This window comes from Pipistrellus kuhlii, unplaced genomic scaffold (genome assembly GCF_014108245.1).
Source record: "Pipistrellus kuhlii isolate mPipKuh1 unplaced genomic scaffold, mPipKuh1.p scaffold_m20_p_7, whole genome shotgun sequence".
NCBI classification, from domain to species: Eukaryota; Metazoa; Chordata; class Mammalia; order Chiroptera; family Vespertilionidae; genus Pipistrellus; species Pipistrellus kuhlii.
The window spans coordinates 13,196,341-13,218,303 of record NW_023425573.1 but is presented as its reverse complement, the minus strand read 5'-3'; the positions used below and the strand labels follow the sequence as shown (position 1 = coordinate 13,218,303).

Here is a 21,963-nt window from a genome sequence, read left to right as displayed (position 1 = left end):
TTAACATTAAATGGAATGTGCTCTTGGAGGAAATAAATGAAATCTAAGTTGGGGAAACTAAGAGAAGAATGAGAAAAAGGAATGGGCAGACAATTTAATGTTACCATTTGAATACATTGTCCAAGAGTCTAAATATTCAGAAATGTATGCATCTCATGAGTGCATGAAAGAACACATGGTCCATAGGCTGTGGGAGTATTGACTGATTTAGTCTTGATATGAAATTCCTGAAGAATCTGGGCAAGATGAATTGAGTGATTGGAGTCTCATTTCAGTTTTTATTACTACCTGTTAGTCTCTTGTGCTCTTATTGAGTAAGCTTTTATTTTTCACTCCACTAATTTTTATCAGTTGCATACAAAGTAAAAGGGTTGCTATAATTTTTTCAGAACAAGAAAAAACTTTATTTTCACCAGCCAGTAAAATATAAGGGCTTTTCTGGAAGATGCTTTCCTGAAGGTGCAAGAGGAAGTTGGTTGAAGTGAGTACACTGTCCCTACCCCAAAGTTTCCATATCTACATTCAACATCCTTTCTTCTACACCTCACCCATGGCCAGCCTCTTACTCAGCTTTACCAGCTGGATTTTGAAAAAAAAATTCTCTAAACTAGAAAAACAAAAATGGCTTAATATATACATTGAAAAATATTAATTTCTCAATGTATATATTAACACATATATACATTGAGAAATGATGTTTTGGGGATTGAATCTGTGACTAGCAGGTAATTTACTCAATAGTAAAGATACGTATTTCTAGAGCATGCCCCTTTCCTGGTAGGAACTACAAACAATAGAAATCACTCTTGAGGAGACTTTCAATTCTCTTTTATTCATCATTGCTCAGTACAAGTTGAATGCTTATTAAATGTATTATAAGGTAGTTGAGTACCTTATTATACCAAGTTGAGTAAGAAATAAGTTTATAATCTATTAGAAAGGACAAAGCATATATATATTCATTGCAATATAGGTGAGTACTATAATAAATAAATAAAATAAAGCTGATGAGGTGTACAAGATAGAGGGATTGCTTCTAGTCAAGATTTAGAAAAGGCAAGAGGCAAGAAATGGTGTCTGTTGGATGTAGAATAAGGTTTGCTGATAAATGGAATGGAAATCCTTCTGAGCAGGAGTATAGAAGTGGAGAAGTAAGGGACATGTTAACGCAATACCAATGTTCTAGGAGAGGCAGAAGGAGATGAAGTCAAGACACAGGGTAGAAGATTTACTTGTGATAAAAAGGAAGGTTACTTCCAATTTAGAAAGGAGAAAATTCAGAGCAAAGACTGACAGGGCAAATACAGCAATTTTCAGTAAAGTGATAGATGAGATTCTTTTATAGCTTCAAGCTCATTAGATTAGGGGAAAAGGTAATCTATTGAGAAGGAGGGGGATGGAAGTTATCTTCAGATCCACTTATTCCAAGATATTTGTATTAAGAGGTTATGGCCTTGTCCAAAGTGATAGTTTGATACAGAAAACTAGAATACAGGTCCTGTGACTTTAGCTCAAGTGTTCTTTCTTAGCACAAGTCAAAATCCCCCAAAGACCTGTATACTCAAAATAAGCTTCCAAGTTAAACATTTCTCATCAAATAAGTAGCTTTGATCTGTGAACGTGTTAATGAAGGCTAAAAAGAAATCAGATGCACTCTATGAAAGTCTTTTTTTTAGAGGAAAAAAAAGGAGATTTATTGCTTTCCACTGAAAAACCACACGAGAAGCACTGTGTGTTAAACAAGGACAGTGTTCTGGCTGGGGCTCAAGACTTGACTATTGGTGTCCACAGGGCAATGTTGACTATTACAGTGTTTCTGTGGGCCTGATATCCAGCTATCCTGCTACAACCAAGAAAGAGAACTTTGAGATGGATAGTTTCAAACCACATCTTAGTTTTGGTTAATTTCATTGGTTTTACATAACTGAAAATTAGACATTCAGAATGGTTTCTGGTTATTCATGCCACTTGGTCATCCAAGGATGGAGGCTGTAGCATCAGTAATTGTTGGACTTCAGGCAACATGGCAAGTTTAGAGTTGACAGCTGTCAGTCTCAAGAGTGGTGCAGCATCGATTGCATCATTGGTGTTGCTTGAGGGACTAAAAGAGAATAGATTAAGGTTATAGAGGAACCAGTTCGGGTAGACAATTTATCCCTTTTCTTTATCGCTGGCAGAGGTAACTCCCCACTTGTTTTGTAGCCTGAAGAATTGTTTACACAGATATAAAAAAGGAACTTACTGGGACAAGAAGAGGTTGGATATACCACTCTTTTTTTTTTTTTTTCATTTTTAAATGCAAAAAAAAATTATTCTCCTTCAGATACAATACAGAAACTCGAAGGAAAGGAGGACACAGGAAGCAGGTGTGGAGTAAGTCCTGTTGAAAGTACCAGGTAAACACTCTGCATTCAGTCCCTTAAGAATAATGAAGGACTGCTGGCTGCTGGGCCTGGGCTGTCCTTCCCGGGCCAGGGGCCAGGTCAGAGAAGGCCTCAGAAACACTTAAAAAGAAATCTTACAAAGAGGACAGGCTCCCCTCTCCCCCAAAACTCACACCCCTATGGAGGGAGCAAATACTAACTCCTATTTGAAAAAGGTTGGAAATAAGGTTAAAACAGCTACTGAACTTGTGGGCGTGACAGAAAAGGACTGTCTGGCCAGTGGGTGAGATGTTCTGGGCAGGAAGTAGAACAATGGTGGGTGGGGGAGAGGGCAGCTGTGCTGAGTGGGGTACAATGGTAAACAGGTTGTGGGGCCCCAGACTAAGAACCAGGTCCAGTAGGAGCCTGAGACCAGAGGTCAGGGGTCAGGCACTCACAGCTCACAAATGCCTCTGGCCTGATGGGCCAGGGCAGGGCCTGTGCCTCCTCTCTCTGCAGAGAAAGCTGTGCCAGCCCCGGGCTGAGTGGGCAGACGTGGGCGGCGGCCGCTCAGGCCCTCAATCCTCACGCAGGTAGGCCTCCTGCTCCGGCTCAGCCCGGTCATCCGCCTCCTGTGTTTTCTGTCTGTGCTTCTGCCAACTTGGTTTCTGCTTTCTGGGAGAGCTGGCGCACTTCCTGCACCTGCGACTTCACCAGCTGGATGTGATTCCTGGCGGTTATAGAGGCCTGATCTGCTCCGGTGTGATATGCAGCTTCCGCCGCCATCTCTGAAAGACTGACTGCGGTCATCCAGGTATTCTCCAGCCTCAGGTACTCTTGCTGCTTTGAAGTCATCTCAACTCTGGCTCCTATGATCACCTGCCACACTTCATCTTCCTCCTGTGAGTTCATTTTCCCAAGTAAACTTGTATATTGTCGGTACAGAGAAACTAAGGTGTAAACGGCCTTGGTATACTCTGTGATGGCTTCAATCAGCGCATAGGTGGTCTGAGAGAGAAAGGTGGAGGTGCTATCTGTCACCAGAGACACAGCCCTCCTCATTAGTGCGTCGTTACTGAGAGAATGAGGCTCTGATTTCTGCGCGAAGGGAACGGCACACAGGGTCACACCGACTCCCACTCCCACGGCCACCGTCTTGTGCCATGGTCTTATCAGCTCTGAGAAACAGCGCCTCCTGAAGCTGGCCCCGACAGGAACACTCCGTCTGTATCTGAAGAAGGAGGATACGCACCGCGACAGCCAACTCCTCAGAGCCGCCATCCCGCGGCCGGCGGACCCCAGCTGGATATACCACTCTTGGCATTAAAAAATGGCAAATGCTCAGCTTTTCTGTGTGTGCTAATAGACTGAAAATCTCCTTGAGATGATCCTTGGGCCAGCATATGGGGAAACATTGGGTGAAGTCATGAGAATGGAACTTTGATTATAAGTGAGCTGAGACTCTTCGTAGGAGGGGTGTTTTAGGTTCTGAGGTTTCCCAGCCAGGGTTTCAGTTCTGAGATTTAGTTTGAGAGACAGACCTTAGCACCCAAGGCAGGAGGTTGTTGGTTCTGCACTGGTGTCTAGAGCATGGTCGGCAAACTAATTTAATCAACAGAGCCAAATACCAACAGTACGATCAAAACTCCTTTTGAGAGCCAAATTTTTTAAACTTCAAATTCTTCTAACGCCACTTCTTCAAAATAGACTCACCCAGGCCGTGGTATTTTGTGGAAGAGCCACACTCAAGGGGCCAAGGTGCTGCATGTGGCTCATGAGCCACAGTGTGCTGGAGGAAACTACATGTTGCACAAAATTCACGTCTAATATCTATTGACACGGTTCATGAGATTTCATAGGCTGTGAGGCAGTTAACCTAAAATCCTGAAAAGTACCAAAATAAATTTTGGTTCACCCAGTGCACCAACTGATGTTAGCATGTTTCAAAACCATTTTTTCTTAATATTGGTCTATGTTAGTTCGGAAAAGTCATAATTCTCAACTCAGGGTTGGAAATCTTTGCTTAAAGTATCAGATAGTAAATGTTTTAGGATTTAGAAGCAATATGATCTATATTGCAAGTACTTAATGTAGTCTACTGTTTTGGTACAAAAGCAACTACAGACAACATGTAAACAAATGGGCTTGCTCCTGTTCCAATAAATCTTTATTTCAAAGCAAGTGGTGAGCCATTGCTTGTTGACTGGTGCTCTAGTTCAATGACTATATTTTATGAATCTAAGTGTGTGGCTAAAGGTTCCACAATGGCAAGCTTGGGACAGATATTTAAATATCTCCCTTTCTACTCCATTAAAAGTTAAACAAAAAATTGTTTTGATTATTAAATAGTTTCAAAAGAACATTTATTTGACATGTAGGAGGTATAAGAAGTTACAATAAATGAACATCTGTGCAACGATCACACTGTGTAAGAAAGAGAATGTTAGCATTTCCTTTGAAGCTCTGAATGGGCCCCTCCCTGACCCTTCCCTTTTCCTTTCCACCCCTGAGGTATCTGTCCTTCCAGGATTTTGGGTTCTTTATTGCATGGTTTTCTTCATGATTTCGCCCCAGTGTGTTTATAATCTTCTTATAGGATTTAAAAGATACTCTAAGATGGTTTTATTTAATTTCTCCAATATTAGAAAGTTTAGAAAAAGATGGCCAACTTTTTGCTCTGTGCATAGCTGCAGATTTCTCTTTTGGTTTATTTTTGGCAACATGCTGAGAAGGTTGAGGAAGCCACAGTGGGATGCCTGTAGTATGTGACTTAAGTTCACTTTGTAGCCCATTCTTGGGTTCTTGCACCAGAACAGAGAGTGTCATGGGCTGACAGACAAGTGTAGGTGTTCAGTGGCTTCCTACTCCCACCCTCTTCCTGAGGAAATTGCTGCGGTAAACCAGGGCTGCTTCTAGGAATGGCAAGGCCTGCTGGCCTGACGGCGATTTTATCTTTGAACTAAATGCATATATCTTTGAACTGATAGCACCGTAATATTTCTACATTCTCTCTATTGGAGAATTTTTAAAAGAAAAATTTTTTTTGGTGTGGCATAGTTAACCAAAAAAGTCAATCTAAGAAATCATATTTGGTCAGCAATGAAGAACATAGCCCTCGTTGGTTTGGCTCAGTAGATAAAGCATCAGCCTGTGGACTGAAGGGTCCCTGGTTTGACTGATCAAGGACACCTGCCTGGGTTTCGAGCTTGATCACCAGTAGGGGGCGTGCAGGATGCAGCCATTCAATGATTCTGTCTCATCATTGATGTTTCTATTTCTCCCTTCCTTGCTGAAATCAATAAAAATATACTAAAAAACCCCCCATAACTACTTCTAATATTTGTGTATGCTAGATATACGACTATTATAATAGATATTAAAATATGACTTAAATGGGTACATTGCTTTCTAGATACCTAGAATATTTTAGAATCTATTTTTTTTTGAGGGGGCCTGCATGACTCTATATGAAAATAATTTTACAATCTACTTACACAAATGCTCCAGTTTTTCTCATACAGCTCTAGCTGGTCCCCAGGATAGTTGCTTGGGTTCAGGAATTGTCCAATAGATGGATGATAGTGCCATTTATTGAGACAGCAAAAATAGCAGTGGTGCTTATGAGAGAAAATGATTCCATTTCAGACTGATAATTTGAGTAACCCATGGGACATCCATTTGGAGATATGAAAGAACATCTACAATATTAGCGCAGACCAAAATTGGAATAGTGGTTTTTCTGTAGTGCTAAGTATATTAAAGAGTTCTTGCCAGATGCTTATTAACTTTTGCTTAAATGTTTCTAGCAATAGAGAGTGAATTACCCATTCTGTCATGGAGCAGCTAAAATATGATAGTTCAGAAGCCCTTCCTTATATTGGTCCCGAATCTGCCTTGCTCCTAATCTTTATCCAGGGATGTTTTGTCTTTGGAGCCATTCATAGCAAGTCCACTTTCACTTTCATGCCTCAGAAGGAACTTATTCTCCAATGTTCTCTTCCTTGGGCTCAAGGTTACCACTTCCTCATTTAACGGGGCTGCAGTAGCCATGCTTTCTAACTTTCTTTCCTAGGCAGCTAAAACACACATTAATTAATGCCCAAAGCTTCAGTAGTAAAGGGAATAAGCATTTCCGGATCACGTTTTCATCTAATGACATTAAATATTGCAACTCCCTTTGAAAAACACCATATTTGCAGGCAGTACAGAAGAGGTGATTTTTTTCTCTGAAATACATGCTTTTCTCTTTTGTATACCCCATTATAGTATTTAAAACAACTATTAAATTTAAGGATAGAAAATTTATATAAAAATGCATTGCACTTTGTTGAATAAAGATCACTTATAATTATTTTAAGAATCTATCTCATTGTGGAAAAATACTCGAGCTCTTTGCTTCAAGAGCGAAGATAGTGTTTATTTAAAGGTCTGTAACTTTACAGAAGAGTAGAGCCATTTAAAAAAGGCCAAACGTGAGATTTTTGTTATTCCTCCTGTGGGAGATTTAATTGTTAAAGATAAACGTGGAATTTGGGGTTCCCACCGCTTCTGTTCCGGAAGGTATGCGCACATTTGGATAAGTAATCTCCCCTTTCTTCCCTTGGAAACTGTTCTGGGCCAGGAATTTCTTGTTTAGATCATGAATCAGACGTCAGAGGCGAACTGGAGAGTCTCCTTTAGGTACTTGGCGGAGGCAGGCCATGTTTCCATATATAGCTGGAAAAACCTTTGTCGCCCATTCTGGCTTGAGAGAATGTTGCTAAAAGCTCATTCCTGATTTCTTTTTTTTTAAGCTAGGGAACAGCAGCGGGCACTGACAGCTTGTGCCTGGAAGAGCTGAGATTTGCTCTGGCACCAAAGTCTGGCTGTGTGTGCTGAGCATCCTGCCCAGGTGTCGGTCATTCATTCTGCTTACAGCACCCACGTGTGGGTGGCAGTTGTTGGTTCCTTCCTGGCCCACTTCCTGCTCATGGACCCCGTGGGCGGCCTTTGCAGCAACGCAGCTGGGCAGCACCTGATGTCCCGAGTCAGAGTCAGAGGCTCCTCATTTGCTCTCCCAGGATGAACTCTGTTTGCAAAGCTCCCTCCTGACAGGCCATTTGGAATTTTGGATGGTGGCCTGGAAGTTTGGAGAGTGGAGTTCTCCAGGGAAAAGTTGTGTGGGTAGCAGCCAGCTTAGAAAGTTTATGCTGTCTGCGCTTTGATAGGGGTCATGTGATGGAGTAACTGTTCTTTGGGAAAAAGAAAGAGCCAGCAGACCTCCAATTCTGGCTTCGCACATACTGCGACCTCCCGGCACCAGAGCGGGGAACGAGATGGAGCTGTCCTTGCCCCTGTCCTCCCATCTCCACCCGTTACAGCCCCACCGGGCTGTCAGGCTCCCCTTCAAGACCGGCAAAACACACTGCGTTGGAATCTTCTCCTTCGCTTGAAGGATGGCTGGCACTTTGGTCAAGTTCAACTGTCTCTTTGGGCTTGTCTTCCTCATCTGTGAAGGAGAGGTAGCAATCAATGCCTGCTGCACAGGGTGTCAGAGGGGGGTTAATGGGATCATGTGGGTTAATGTATATAAAGTGGTGAACAGATCTTCTGGGGAAAGCAAGTATTTTTAGTCACAAGAGCATTGTCTTTGGAAGCATTCACATTTGGATCTACCCCCTTCTGGTCTTTCCCAGTCACATGGTCTCCCACTGAAGGTGCCCGCATGTTCCTGCTCTGTGATCCTCAACTTCACTCTGTGCCAAACAGAATCCTCCTCGGAGGGCGGCTTCAGGGCTTAAGTGGACCATCTTGCCTGATGTAGGCAGCAGCTAGTAGGCACTCCATAAGGTAGCCCCATTTCTCACCCCATCTCCGAGGCCTTTCCCAGGTCCCCGCCACCCACCGCTCCTCAGACCCACTCCTGTCCATGCCCTGCCAGTGTTCGTTGGTTTGTTTGTTTATAACACCCTTCATTTCATTTTGTTTCTCACCGTGCATTTGCCTCTGCTCTACTTGATGGTGTCACTTGGAAACAAAGTCTTCGTCTCTTTGTTCTAATCGGCCTCACACGTTGTACTGCTATTCGTTTTTCCCAGCAACCTGGAAACATTTCCTTAAATTCTTTTAAACTTGAACTCCAGGTTAATTCATAGTTAATTTCTGAATCTTTTCCGCTCAATTCCAATGTCCTGCAATAAATTACTGCAGAAGTAAATAGCTTGTGGTCAGCGTAATGCATATTACATTTGGTAGTTACTTCAGAGGCCAGTACCTCTGTGTCCCCATAGCTACTGGGCGAGATTGTAAAGGAGAAGCTAGAATAAGTAAAGACTATACAGAAATGAAAGCTTTGCACTTTGATATAGAAATTAATGGACATAACATTCACTTAAAAAAAACAGTCTAAATTTGCATACACTATAAAATGAATCATGATTCTGAATTTTGGGTGCAGAGTACCTTTTTGAAAAGCCCCAAGAGCAGACGTATTGATTCAGCCGTCTTTCATAGTTTAGCAATTAGGAAAAGAGAACCTTTTGAGAGCATCTCTAAAAAAAATCAGATTTTCTTCAGATTAGAATAGGAAAAAAAACAAAACAAAATCCATCAGCTTTCCTTCAGAGATGATAAAGGCTTAAATGCCAATTAGGATTGTGTGGCACAGTACATTATATTTGCCTCTAGAAAATGATCCATTGCTTGCAGGTATCATGAGTATTATTATAGTAGACAGAATTCCGGGGTCTGATACTGTGAATCATCCCCACCTTTTCTTTCTCTCTCCAGTATCCTGCTTAATTTGTGGGGAACGCATAAAATACAGAGTGAGGAACCCGATCACGTTTAGATTATAATGTTGATTGGAACAACACGTTGAGAATAGTTTTCAGTAAATTATTGGGCACTTGCTCAGTGACTTGCAACACAGCCTGTGCCTTTTGTCCCAGGCTCCAGCGGCTGCTGTTCTACCAGAACACACTGAGAAGGTTCCAAGCCCCTCCCCGCCCCCTGCAGTTTTCGCATGCATGGCAATCCCCGGAAAGTTGTGCTTGAAGAAAAGGGAGAGAGGTGCTACAACGTCGAATATCATAACATGCCCGGGGTTATTTCCTAATTACCGTATTTTTCGGACCATAAGACGCTCCGGACCATAAGACGCACCAGTTTTTAGAGAAGGGAAATGAAGAAAAAAAGATTTTGAAACAAATAGTGTCCTAAAATATTTTATGTGCATTAAAACCCAACATCACAGTCATAAACACATGTAATCAACCCTGTAAAGTAAACAGCAGCATTTAGAACCATTTTAGAGCCGGGCAAGCACACAGAGACCACACAGAGCCGGGCAAGTAAAAAAACTTTTTTTAAAAAAGTATATGTGTAGGCTATATTTGGACCATAAGACGCAGGGACTTTCCCCCCCCACTTCTGGGGGGAAAAAAGTGCTTCTTATGGTCCGAAAAATACGGTACCTAACGGTTATTTTCTTTAAGTCTCATTAAAAATAGATCTGAGGAGTGGCCTTGGGCGCTTACAGGAATACTGAATCTATATCCGAGGCCTTAGCTCTCACATCAAGGGGTGTTTGGTGATGAGAGTCTGTGAACATTAACTTGGTTTTCTGACTTGGTGAGGAATATTGAACCCCATTTCCCTCCTTTTTCTTTTTTGCTAGACGGTCAAATTTTGGTTTGAAAAAGGTTCTATGACTTCAGCATTTGCACTGAAATGCATAGAGATAGAGGGATTGGAGCAAAGCTGAAACTACGTTTTTGCATAGAGGGTAGAACGTGAATAGCTTTCCCTGTGGTGTGACATCATGGATGCCCCACATTTTCCTGTGGAGGCAGACTCAATGCAGCAGGGAGCAGCCGCCCGTGTACAGGCTGTGCCGAGCTGTTGGCTTATTTTTGATAGGTAACAGCTACCAGTAGTTCGGGGTGGGCAAAGGTTAGCTTCTCCACTCGAGGCCCCTACGAGGTCACAGTGAGAGTAAGGCTGGACCAAATTCCATCACACACACGTGTTAGATGTTTTTAGGGAAACATTTATTAGACAGCTTGTTCTCTAAACTTGATGATGTTGCACGTGGTCAGGGGAGAAATGCTTTGTCTACACATTGGCCACAGGCTTACCCAAGGCCGGTAAGACCATAATATTCTAGGGGCAGGGTTCAGTTACCTCTTTCCCTGAATCTGCCAAACTTCCTGTTGCACGTAGGATTGTTCAGATCAGCCTTCAGTGCCATAATGGAGGGTGGAGGGTGGAGGCAGAGGTCTCCTAGGTGCCTCTGCCTTTTCATGTGAGGTGGGGAATGTCTCTGTAATGTTTTCTAACCACGTCACGTTCCCTGAGTATCACTAATTTTGCCAATGACAGTCCATTTGAACATCCATTTACTAAGTAATAAGCCATTGTTTTTACCTATGAAAAGTCATTCCTAACATTCATTAATCAGACTCTGGAGTAAAGCCTCTGGTTCTGACCAGAGATAAAGAGGTCTGAAGCATTGGTGGTAGCCACTGATACTGTGGCATTTCTCAGACCAGGAATGTGAGCCCTGATTCAGGTACCTGAGACACCTGAGTAAGTGTAGCTGAAGTTAATTCACACATTCATAATGTTCAAGCACTTGAGAATCAATTATAAATGTTGAGTAACGGGGTACAAAAAAAAAAGTGAAAATCTGACTTAAATTTTTTGTGCAAATGCATAGATCTTACTTGCTTTTGCATTAAATTTTTATGTTGAAACATCTCAGCACATAAAGGAGAGACTGTAAAGTAGCTCTATCAGCGAGCACCCTGTGTGATTCAGGGTGATAGCCGGTTATTTAATAGCCATTTATTGAGTACCTACTGTGTGCAGAGGATGCAGAGATGACGGGCACAGCCTTACTGTCAGGTCGCTTTCACTGGTTTGGATAGGTCACCATGCAAGGCAATTGCTGCACCACATAGGGGCGCCCTCTGTTACCTGCGAACAGCAGCCCTAGGTGCCTCCTGGAAGGAGCAGCACAGTGGCTGAGCAGGGCTTGTTGCTTCCTCCTGAGTTACCTGAGATATGACTCAGCTTGTTGGGACTGAGGGCTGGATAAAGGAGCGTTTGTTTAAAACATTGTTAAGGACATGGAACTCTTCCCAAGAAGCCAAAATGCCATTCAGAGTGCCAGCGAGCCTGCGTTCTTGCTTGGGCTGCCCTCCCAGCTTGCAGTGCAGGTAAGAACGGTCCCGTGTTTCTAACCAGATGGAAGTGATTAGAAAACTGGGAGGTCAGCAGGGGCTTAATCATCTTATAATCTGCTAATATTAAAAAAAAAAAAATTGGAAACAATATTGAGTCACACGGTTGCAGCTGATCTCAAGGATCATTCAGTGTAGAAGCAATGACACTGTCAACAATGCAAAATAAAGCAGCAGGATTTGTATGTAAACAGTTCCGTTTCACAGAAAGCCAAGATCTAATCTTATTTCCAGCCCGTATTTAAATGAAGAATGAGTTCAGAAGGGATTTTAAGTGTGAAATATGAAAGAAAGAGGAGAGATGGTCTGAAGACACTCTTTCCAGGAACCCTGTGGCTAGTGAGAAGTTTTTGCCTAAACTTTAAATTTTACTTTCTAGAAGAAGAATAAAAAAGGAAGGTCCTGGTGATTGAGGACAGGAAGCACGCAGTGAGTGGTGGGTGCTGAGTTACACGGAAACAGGTGGGACGTCTTTCTGAGCCACGGGTGCTCCTCACTGCCGTGGCTGGCTGATGGTGGCTGGCTGACGGTGACTGGCTGACGGTGGCTGGCTGATGGTGGCTGGCTGACGGTGACTGGCTGACGGTGGCTGGCTGATGGTGGCTGGCTGATGGTGGCTGGCTGATGGTGGCTGGCTGATGGTGGCTGGCTGACGGTGGCTGGCTGATGGTGGCTGGCTGACGGTGACTGGCTGACGGTGGCTGGCTGATGGTGGCTGGCTGACGGTGGCTGGCTGATGGTGGCTGGCTGACGGTGGCTGGCTGATGGTGGCTGGCTGATGGTGGCTGGCTGATGGTGGCTGGCTGACGGTGACTGGCTGATCTGAGTGCGGATGTTGAGCTCAATGATGACTCCCAGCCCCACAGCATTCACTTGTTGGGTCTGAGAAGGCCAATTTAAACTCCACAGGAGATTACCGCACCAAAATGTTACAGTGAAGGGAAAATCAAGGATGGACTCTGATTCCCAGAGCTTAGGAAAATAATTTACACTAAAACGTTATTGCTGAACATATACCTCACTAAAGAAGAAATACAGATGGCAAGCACGTGAAAAGATGCTCAAAATAGTTTGTTGCAAGGCGATTGCAAAAATAACGTGATTCCACTACACATCTTCTAGGATGGCAAAATCCTCCCCTCTCCCCCAAATCTGACAGTACTAATTGCTGACAAGGACAGAGCTACAGGAAGTCTCATTCATTGCTGGTGGGAGAGTCTGGCAGCTTCTTACAAAGATAAAAATACAGTAGTCTTACCGTACAATGCAGCAGTTGCACTCCTGGGCTTTACCAAACTGATTTGAAAACTTATGTGCACATAAAAACCTACATGCGGATGTTTATGGTAGTTTTATTAGTAATCGCCCCAAACTGGAATCAACTAAGATATTACTCAATAGGTCAATGGATAAACACACTGTGGTATATCCGTACAAAGAAATATTATTCAGTGATCAAAAGAAATGAGCCCATGCTTGGCACATTCTGGTGTTCTCTGTTCAGATATCACCACTTATTTCTGAGTTTCCACTGCAGACCTGGGGGCTACTCTGACCTCTCCCCAGGGGGTAGCTGGGGGCTCCATAGCACTGCTGTCTTGATATTGGGTCTACTCCATATGCTCCTTAGAGGTATAAAAACAGCACCAGAGCCCACTGAAGTTTGACAAGTTATTTGTTGTCATGCTGTTAAGAGGAAGTTCACATACATTAGAGAGCAACACATGAGGATTCATAAAGCTGAGAGAGAAAGCAGGCCCCTCAATGGCAAACCAAATGCCTTAAAGGGCAAGCAACATAGTTTGAATACAGTGAACGATGACCTCCAAAATGAGATTGAATTTAATTCAGAATGTGTTTGGAATACAGAAGAAAAGAAGATGATGTACTATGAAAGAAATGACTTTAAGTATTATATACTTAAGAGCATTGGGAACTGAGGAAAATAATTAGACCATTGTCTACAAGAGATCATAATGAGCAGAGACTAATGACAAAGATGTGGAAAGGGTTTGGCAGGTGGCTCTTCTGTAGTCACTGAGGAGGTCTAGTGAGTGGGTGAGTGAGTGCATGAGTGAGTGCGTAGGAAAATCATAGTTTAAATACAACTAATAGGCCATTCACATTTGTGATGGATGTCCTTGGATTTTTCTAATGATCAGACTAGCGTATGCTTTCCTTCATTAAATACAGACTTGAGAAGATGTGGGTACAGACTTTTTTCTTGGCTGTGAGTGACTCCAACAAACCAACCTTGCATTCTCAATGTCATATTTGCGATCTCACAGAATCAAATCACTGTAGAGCTTACAGCTCATTCCCAAATATTGGAAGCTAGAAATGTCCAATCTGGCAAAGTCAGGAGTCTACTGTATTCACTTGGGGAGAAGTTCCTTCCCAGAAGCTGAACATGGAAGACTGATTAAGTAATCCACTGGCTAGAACTGAACCACCCCACCCAAAACTCAAGCTGATTTTTTTTAACTAACTGTTTTTTAAAACTACTCCAACACATTTCCCAACATGTTCTGATAGCATACAAACAAAACCACCACAACTAAGAAGAATTTACCTTTTTACTTTATTATCCAAGTATATACACATTTTTTTCCTAAATACTTAAACATTTTCCATGTGTATTATTGATAACTAAGAAATAAGGGGTGATATTTCAACAAAGAACACCAGAATGTGCCAAGTATGGGCTAAGCCCACTTTTGGACCTTGTACTGCCATTTTACTTCCCTAAGCAAAGTAACAGGTTTACTTATTTATTTGTTTCTTACCCCAGTCTTTTCTGTTAAGACCTTTCCATGTTAACATGCTTTGTCTCTGTGCAGTGTTTCCTGTCAGCCATTCACAGCTATTCACTGTCATTTTTTTTCTTCATAATAAGCTTTCAAAGCATCAGATTGTAATTCACTTGATCTTAAAAATTCTTTTTAATTTAAATATATTCATATGAAGTTCCTCTTATTATCATTAAAAAAACCCCCACTTTCCATTGCTATAAATGTAAATAAGATGAAACATCCTTTTGGATTTTCTACTATGAGCCTGTGCACTTCCTGAACGTGAGCCAATTCTCTTTTTCTGAAACAGGAGGGCAGGAAATATTCTGGTTATCAGTTGCTGCAAACAACCCCCCCAAAAAGTAGTGACTTGAGATAACACTTTCTTACTGTCTCTCCTGGGCTTGTGGGTTGACGTGGGCCTGATGGTTCTTATTTGGGGTCACTTGTGCTGTTCTGTGAGCGGCTGGGGCAGGAGTCACCGCAGGCTGGATGGGCTGGATGCCAGGAAGGTTTCTCACGCTGCTGGGCAGTGGATGCTGACCTTCACTGGGACTTCCCCAGGGACTGCGGACGGCGGTGCCTGCACATTGCTTCTCCAGATGCCCGTCCTCCTCACGTGGCAGCTGGTTTCAAGCCTAAGTGTTCGAGGAGGTCTGGATGGACACTGTGGGGCGTCTGATGACCTTGCCTCTGAAGTCCCATCATGTCTCTCCCTTCCTGTTGGCGAAGGGGCCCCTGAGGCCAGCCCAGGTTCCCGGAGGAGAATGGCAAGGGAGTTGTGGTCACCTTCCTCTACCCCAGCTTCTGTTAGAGTGTAGTAAAGGCTGGCTCCAAGCTTAGATCCACTCCAAGATGCAGTCAGGAAGGTGGGTGGAATGGAAAAGGGAATGAATGGCTTTCTCCTGCTGGAACTGCATGTTACTTAATTCTGTCTCTGTTCACCACTTACCCTCCTCTCGGTGCTGCCCGTGGTGGCGAGCCCCTCCTCAGCGCATTCACCCTCTTCTTTGTTGCCTTTGGGATTTCGAGTGTCAATTTGCCCGTTATGTTCTCATGTTCTCATTCTGAGGGTTGCCTTCTGCCCTTTGCAAATGCTGCTCGTACAAACAAGAAACCCAAATGCCAAAGGAAGCATTGTAACAAACAAAATGATTTTTTTCAGGGCAAACAGCCAGGCATTGGATACGCCAAGCCAGGGGGCATCTTCACAAACATTCTAGAGAAATGGCTACCCTGCTTTCCAGATGTAGAAGCTTCTCGGGCTCCTTGGGAGGACTGCATGGGAGGAGGGGCTCTCAGCAGACAACTGTCTTCAATGAGTCAGAGTTCTCATTCGAGTGTGTAAGGGTGAGGTAGCAATGTTTTCCCCACGGGCTGGATGGCACGGCTCTGTTTCTAAGATGAGATTATTTGAGTACCAATGTCTGTAAGTTTCATGGAAAAAATGGAAGGTGATGTGGTTTGTCAGTAATACTTACAGTTAGCATTAATGAAGTTGTGACAAGCTCATGTGAAAATTGATAAAGAAATATGGTGTAGTTTTTTCTCTTTTAGAAAAAGCACAAAGACAGAACTTTTTGGGATATATGCACATAAAATTAAACTTAGATTTGGAACCAAAGTCAATTTTAATTGAAATATAATGGCCTGAAATTTTTTTGGACTGGTACATTGCTTTATATATGCATCTTATTATGTGTGTATATTTCAATTAAAGGTATACAGTTTCAGACCTTTCTTCATACAAGGTTCATTTTTTCCTCTTTAGACTTAATCAATACATTGTGTTGTGGATAAACATGCAAAATGATATATGATCCCTTCATTTTGGACAAAGCAATTTTTCCTAATGTACTTTATCACTCAACATAAACGACTTACCTTGATTCTATACTCAGTGGCTTTAAGCAAACAAATGTTGCATATTTGGTAGTCAGTCCTCACTGTGTAGAGCTGTTCGCAACACAAAAATTCTTTCTTGATTCCATTAGATTTTAAAAGAGCAAAATAGATATTAGCCAGTGCTTGGAATATGTTTTGGTTAAGAATATGAGGTGTTCTGAGCGGAATTTATGCTAACATTATTGTCACTGGTACAGTTTTTAGCTCTGAAGATTTCTGAAATGGATTATTTTTTGAAAGCACTGCTAACACATCTAGGGACCTATTCCCTCTCTCACTCTGAATTACTCTAGAACCCACATTTAAAAAGTTCTCATGAGAACAGTGATGAAATGCTAATGATGCAAGTGTATTTTTGAACTATCATTTTGTGTGTGTATTAAATCACTGATGAGTCATACCATCTCTACTTTTGCTTAATTTCAAGATTAAATTCAGTCACAAACATGATATTTATAAAGAGTGGTTAATAACTCAGATGATTACAATACAAATGAAACAGCAAGATCCACAATTATGTACACATCTGGGCACAACAGTGTACAAATAAACATACCTAGAAAAATGCCTGGAGAAAATATACCAGCATGTCAGTAATTATTGTCTTGAGAGGATTGGATAGTCTTTTCCCCTTTGGTGAATTTTAAAATACTTTTCTTTATTGCTAAGTTTTCTAGAATTAAACTATTTTATCATGGGCATGTGTCCAATACACTAAAGAAGATCCTGTAAAGGCTAGTGTTTATACTTCAGCTGAATTGTTAGTTTTTAAATTACATTCATGAATAAACAAAGTCTCTAGGTCAGCCGTTCTCTGGCTTATTTGTGCCACAGTGACATAATATAGGGCTCTCCCCACTTTGGTTTTATTTACTCATATGAATGGTCTTGTAAGCACTTCAGGTGGGGAGGGCTCCCCCTCCCTGGTGATGAGGCAGTGGGTTCTCTGCTGCTGAACGGAGGTGCCTCCCTCCTCTGCTCTTTGCTGGGCAGCCCGGAAGCCTCCATTCTTCACTTGGAAATGCCTGCAACTCTGCCATTAGCAGGGCCCCAGGAGTGGCCTGGCCCATGTCAGTGACTCACACTCCCTGGGATACCAGCAGGAATTCCTTTCCCTTCTGTCAGCTCTCCGAAGCTTCAGGAGGTTAGGTGGAAGGGAGATGAGTGACTACAAGAGCTTTTGTAGGAATAATTGAGAGCTGGGCATTTGTATATTTTGATTTTAGGATAGAGGACAGGCAAGCTCTACGTTTGGACTCTGGGCTGGTGGGGATTCTCATGAATGATCGTGTAAAAGGTGAAACAGTGCTAAGTAATCAGCAAAGTGAGGGTATGGAAGACTTTGTACTGCGTCCCTTTCAACCCTCTCATTCTTGGACTTGCATTGTCTTTCACCCTTTTTCTACTCTACCAGTGTGAGGCGGTAGAATCTATTAGTGTGAGACTGTAGAATCTATTCTACCAGTGTGAGATGGTAGAATCTATTAGTGTGAGATTGTAGGATCTACTCTACCAGTGTGAGGCGGTAGAATCTATTAGTATGAGACTGTAGAATCTACTTTACCAGTGTGAGCGGTAGAATCTATTAGTGTGAGACTGTAGAATCTTCTCTATTAGTGTGAGGCGGTAGAATGATGGGGAGAAAGTAAAACACTTAATACCAGTTCGTTTATCGGATCAAACTGCATAAATTCCAGTTGTTCTGTTGCCATTTTTCCTCCTGTGAAAAATATCTCATTGTTAAGTCATTTCCATGGGGTGAATCTGCATGGGAGAGTGTGCAACAATCTGTGCAAATTACTGCTCATCATAGACCTTCTGGAATAAAGGAAGTTCCATCGCCGCTGCTCTGCATGACTGCTAACACTAAAGGTTATTGAAGTGGTTTGAAATGGAATATGTGCCTTTTGGGTTCCTTCAACCAGATTATGCTTCTGTAAGAGAAGATAGTGGCCTTTTAGCATCTATGATTCACCACATATCCCAACCTCCCATTTTGAAGAGATGCTTTAGAAAATATCAGGCAAGGAGGAACTTCAATTACTACGTTGCTTCAAGGAACCATGTAATTTTGGGCATTTGAATTCCTGCTCCCGCAGATCTGATCTTCACAGGACGGAACACATGCAAATGATAGGATTGGATGCAGCCGCAGATGCTCTGCAGTCAAGCTGTTGGGTGCAGTGTCTTGAGGGAAAGATGTTTGGGTTCTTAAATTTGATGACTTTGAATATGTGACAAATAAGGGGTTAAAAATGAAATAACTGGGTCTTTTATTTTCCTTCTTAATAATTTTTTGTGCAAAGATACCTCATTTTTTAACCATACCTTTTTCTTTGGCATTTCTAATTTACTTGTAAGGTTAGGATAGAAGCTTGTACATCTCTAGTCCACTGATTTGTATCCAACAACTGATTTAGCAGTGGTCAGGCCTGATGAGCTATGAAGGGGACTACATCATTCCGTAGGTCATCTGCCTCCACAGTCATTAGAGAACCATTCAGCAATAGCCAGGACACATCCTGAGGGGCATGCTGGCAATTTTTAAAAATTGCATTTCTATTTCCCAGTTCTTACATAAGGAGGAGACCAGTGCTATCAAAATTGTTTTCTCTATCTGGAATAGGCTTCCTGTATCTTCTATTACCTCCTTTCCTATAAAGATAATTTCCTGAATGACATAGCAAGTTGCTCTTTAGGATATTCATGCCTTTTTTTTTTTTTTTTTTTTTTTTTTTTTTACCAAAGCTCTGAGTGAGCAAGGGCTGTGCACAGCAGAAGCATGAGGATGGTTGGCTGGAGAATGGCAGGGAAGGGGAGTGAGGGGTTTGGGCTAAGTACGTTTTGTGCTTGCTTTCTGTGCGTGAATTCTGGCTGGAATAAAAACAAGGACCACTTGACAGGGGAAGGGTAGGGGGAGGGTCTCAGAAGGAAGATGGAGACTAAGCCAAGTCTATTGCCAGCAGGGCCAAGCCCAGGCTATCTTTGTCCCTGTAAACATGCTTAGGTCTGGCAGGTGGAGCTCATTTTCTTATTGCCTGGCCCACCTTAGCGCAGCAGTCTAGATTTTTTGCTGTGATTTGTAAGACTCTGAGGACATTTCATTTTTTTTTTTTAAAGAGAATACAGTCATTAACCTGGACTGTAACTACAGGGGGACCCAGCTGTTGTGGGAAACAATTTACAAGGCAGACTACACTGGCTGGTCCTTAATTACAGCACTAATTTCTCCATTCAAATTGCACACATTCTTTTTCCTTTCATGGCAGGAGCTACCGTGATGGCCTGGTGGGTTTCTGTCTTCCTGCTTAGAGGCGGCCTTACTGAGGAGGATTTCATAGCCATCAGAACAGACCCTAGCCCTCCTCCGGTGAACCTGTCTACCAACCAACCAGCTGACCGACCCACCAGCTTATCATATTATAGGAGAGGTTTACTTAAATTCAGTGTGAGGCATAAATGTTATTACTACAAGCTCCGCCGAACATGAAAGGGGAAATGGAGAGGCCAAAGGAATTGGCAGAGGAAATTAAAACCGACGGCTGTGGTATTTTATACTATTTATATATATATTTTCACTTTTGTTTAGAGCCAGGCTGTCAGATATCTTTCATGGATCAGGAATGGCCTATTTTAGAAGAAATTCTGTTGAATAGCAAATAAGTAAGACATGGTGTGACTAAATGACCCAAAGAAATACCATTTTCTCTGGTTTCGGTTTCCGTGCTGCTTCCCACACTTTCTCTGTTCAGCCATGGCTACTTGTAAGGATCGCAGGGCCCCCTGTTACTCAGTTGCCTCTTCCACAAAGTTACTGTCCAGGACTTGTGGCTGGTGTCAGCACGGAGCCTGTGGAAGGAGTGGGTGCTGGAATCTGCGAGTTTTCTTCAGCTTTTTTTTGTTTTGTTACTTTAAAAAATATATATTTTATTGATTTTTTTATAGGGAGGAAGAGAGAGGGATATTGACTTAGAAACATCAATGAGAGAGAATCATCGATCAGCTGCCTCTTGCACACCCCCTACTGGGGATATGCCTGCAACCAAGGTACATGCCCTTGACCGGAATTGAACCTGGGACCTTTCATTCCCAGGCCAACGCTCTATCCATTGAGTCAAACCGGTTTCTGCTTCTTCAGCTTTTGATGGTTTAGGAATTTCAGTCCCAGGACATCTCTGCTGCCCTGGACCCAGTCATTCCCCATGTCTAGGTACTGATGCTTTCTTGTAACTCACTGTGTGTGTGTGTGTGTGTGTGTGTGTGTGTGTGTGTGTGTGTGTGTAAAGGTGGTTTTAATTTAGTTTAAGAGCTCTTCCTTAGTCACCTACTATGAGTAAGACACTTCCGGGTATTGTGTCTGGGATTCAAAGTGAGGCTGGGCTGTGGCCTTGAGTTGATATTAAAGAGGGAGCGATGGGGTTCGGGAGGGTGGACAGGATTCACTGTGCATGCTAATAGGGGAAGTCACATCCAAGGGGAAAGGCACCTTGCTCAGCTCTGCAGGTTAGGCTTGATTTTCTCCTTCTTTGACGAGGCTTAAGTCCATGTATAAAAAGTGAGACATTGATAAAGAAAATATTTAAAGTATCCGCTCCTAGAAACAAAGAATATATGAATGAAATGGTTACTGGTTCGCTGCTTTTTAAAAGGCTTGTGACTTCCTAGTCAATTCTTGACTAGTCAGGAGTTCATTATCTAGTGGGAGAATTATCTAAGTTGCTCTCTTTTCCTCCTTCTTTTATTTCTGCCTTTCATCTGATCTTTGTGTCATTTCTATATATTAATTTATCCATAGATGGTAGAAAGGAAAATAAAAAGATGAATTGCAGATCTTTAGAAGAATTGGTGAAGAAAAAGCTCTGATGTGTGGGCAGAATGAGGGTGATTGGTGAATTGGTCATTTGTTCTGCTTCATCGTCATTCTGGCTAATGACTGATGGGCATTCATGGACCTGGGCTGCTGAGTGACTTAGGTCAAGGTGTGTCTTGGGCAAGAGTGGGAGGAAGGTTCTTGATATCCATAGTTTTTCCTTATTTTTATATATTGTCCTGAACTATGGCCTGCTTCCTTTTAGCATACAGTATTTACATTTCTGAGCCTAAAATCAACTTTCTGCAAGAGTGAGCTGGGTTAAAAATGGTTATAGTCGCAGAGATACATGCTGTGAGATGCTCCCAGGCAGGTTGGGAGAGCATTTTGGTTCAACAGACTTAACTCCAATGCATCTCAGCTAATTAGAGTTTATGGCAACTGCCATTCACTATTAGTGGCTCCAGTTAAAGGATGAATACTTTAAAATGAATGTGGTTCCTTCTCTTATCTTGGGAAAACAGTTTGGTTTGCCAGCAAGTGGTTTGTTGTTAGGATGCCTTCGAGGCTATAAATGGACAGGAAACTGTCTTCCAAGGAATTTTTTTCTTGAGCTCTTTTAAAAGTAGAGTGAGGAAGGGATCCTATGGTGAAATGTCTAATGCCTCCCACACCCACATCCACACCCATATCCACTCCCACACCCACATCCACACCCACACTCACTCCCACACCCACACCCACACCCACTCCCACTCCCACACCCACACCCACATTCACTCCCATCCCCATACTCACACCCACTCCCATCCCCATCCCCACACCGACTCTCACACCCACTTTCACACCCATACCGATTCCCACACCCA

General features: G+C 42.5%; 2 protein-coding genes across 2 annotated transcripts in view; one reads left to right on the top strand and one right to left on the bottom strand.

Annotated features, from left to right (window-relative positions):
- Window positions 1–21,963, top strand: part of PLCL1 (phospholipase C like 1 (inactive)) — a 228,266-nt gene that overhangs the window by 68,520 nt on the left and 137,783 nt on the right. The window lies entirely within an intron of this gene.
- LOC118709520 (diablo homolog, mitochondrial-like) lies at window positions 2,364–3,679 on the bottom strand. Its single transcript, XM_036421660.2, is given in 2 exon segments — window positions 2,364–3,011; window positions 3,013–3,679. Coding segments are annotated over 2 exon segments (702 nt in total). The 5' UTR covers window positions 3,645–3,679; the 3' UTR covers window positions 2,364–2,941.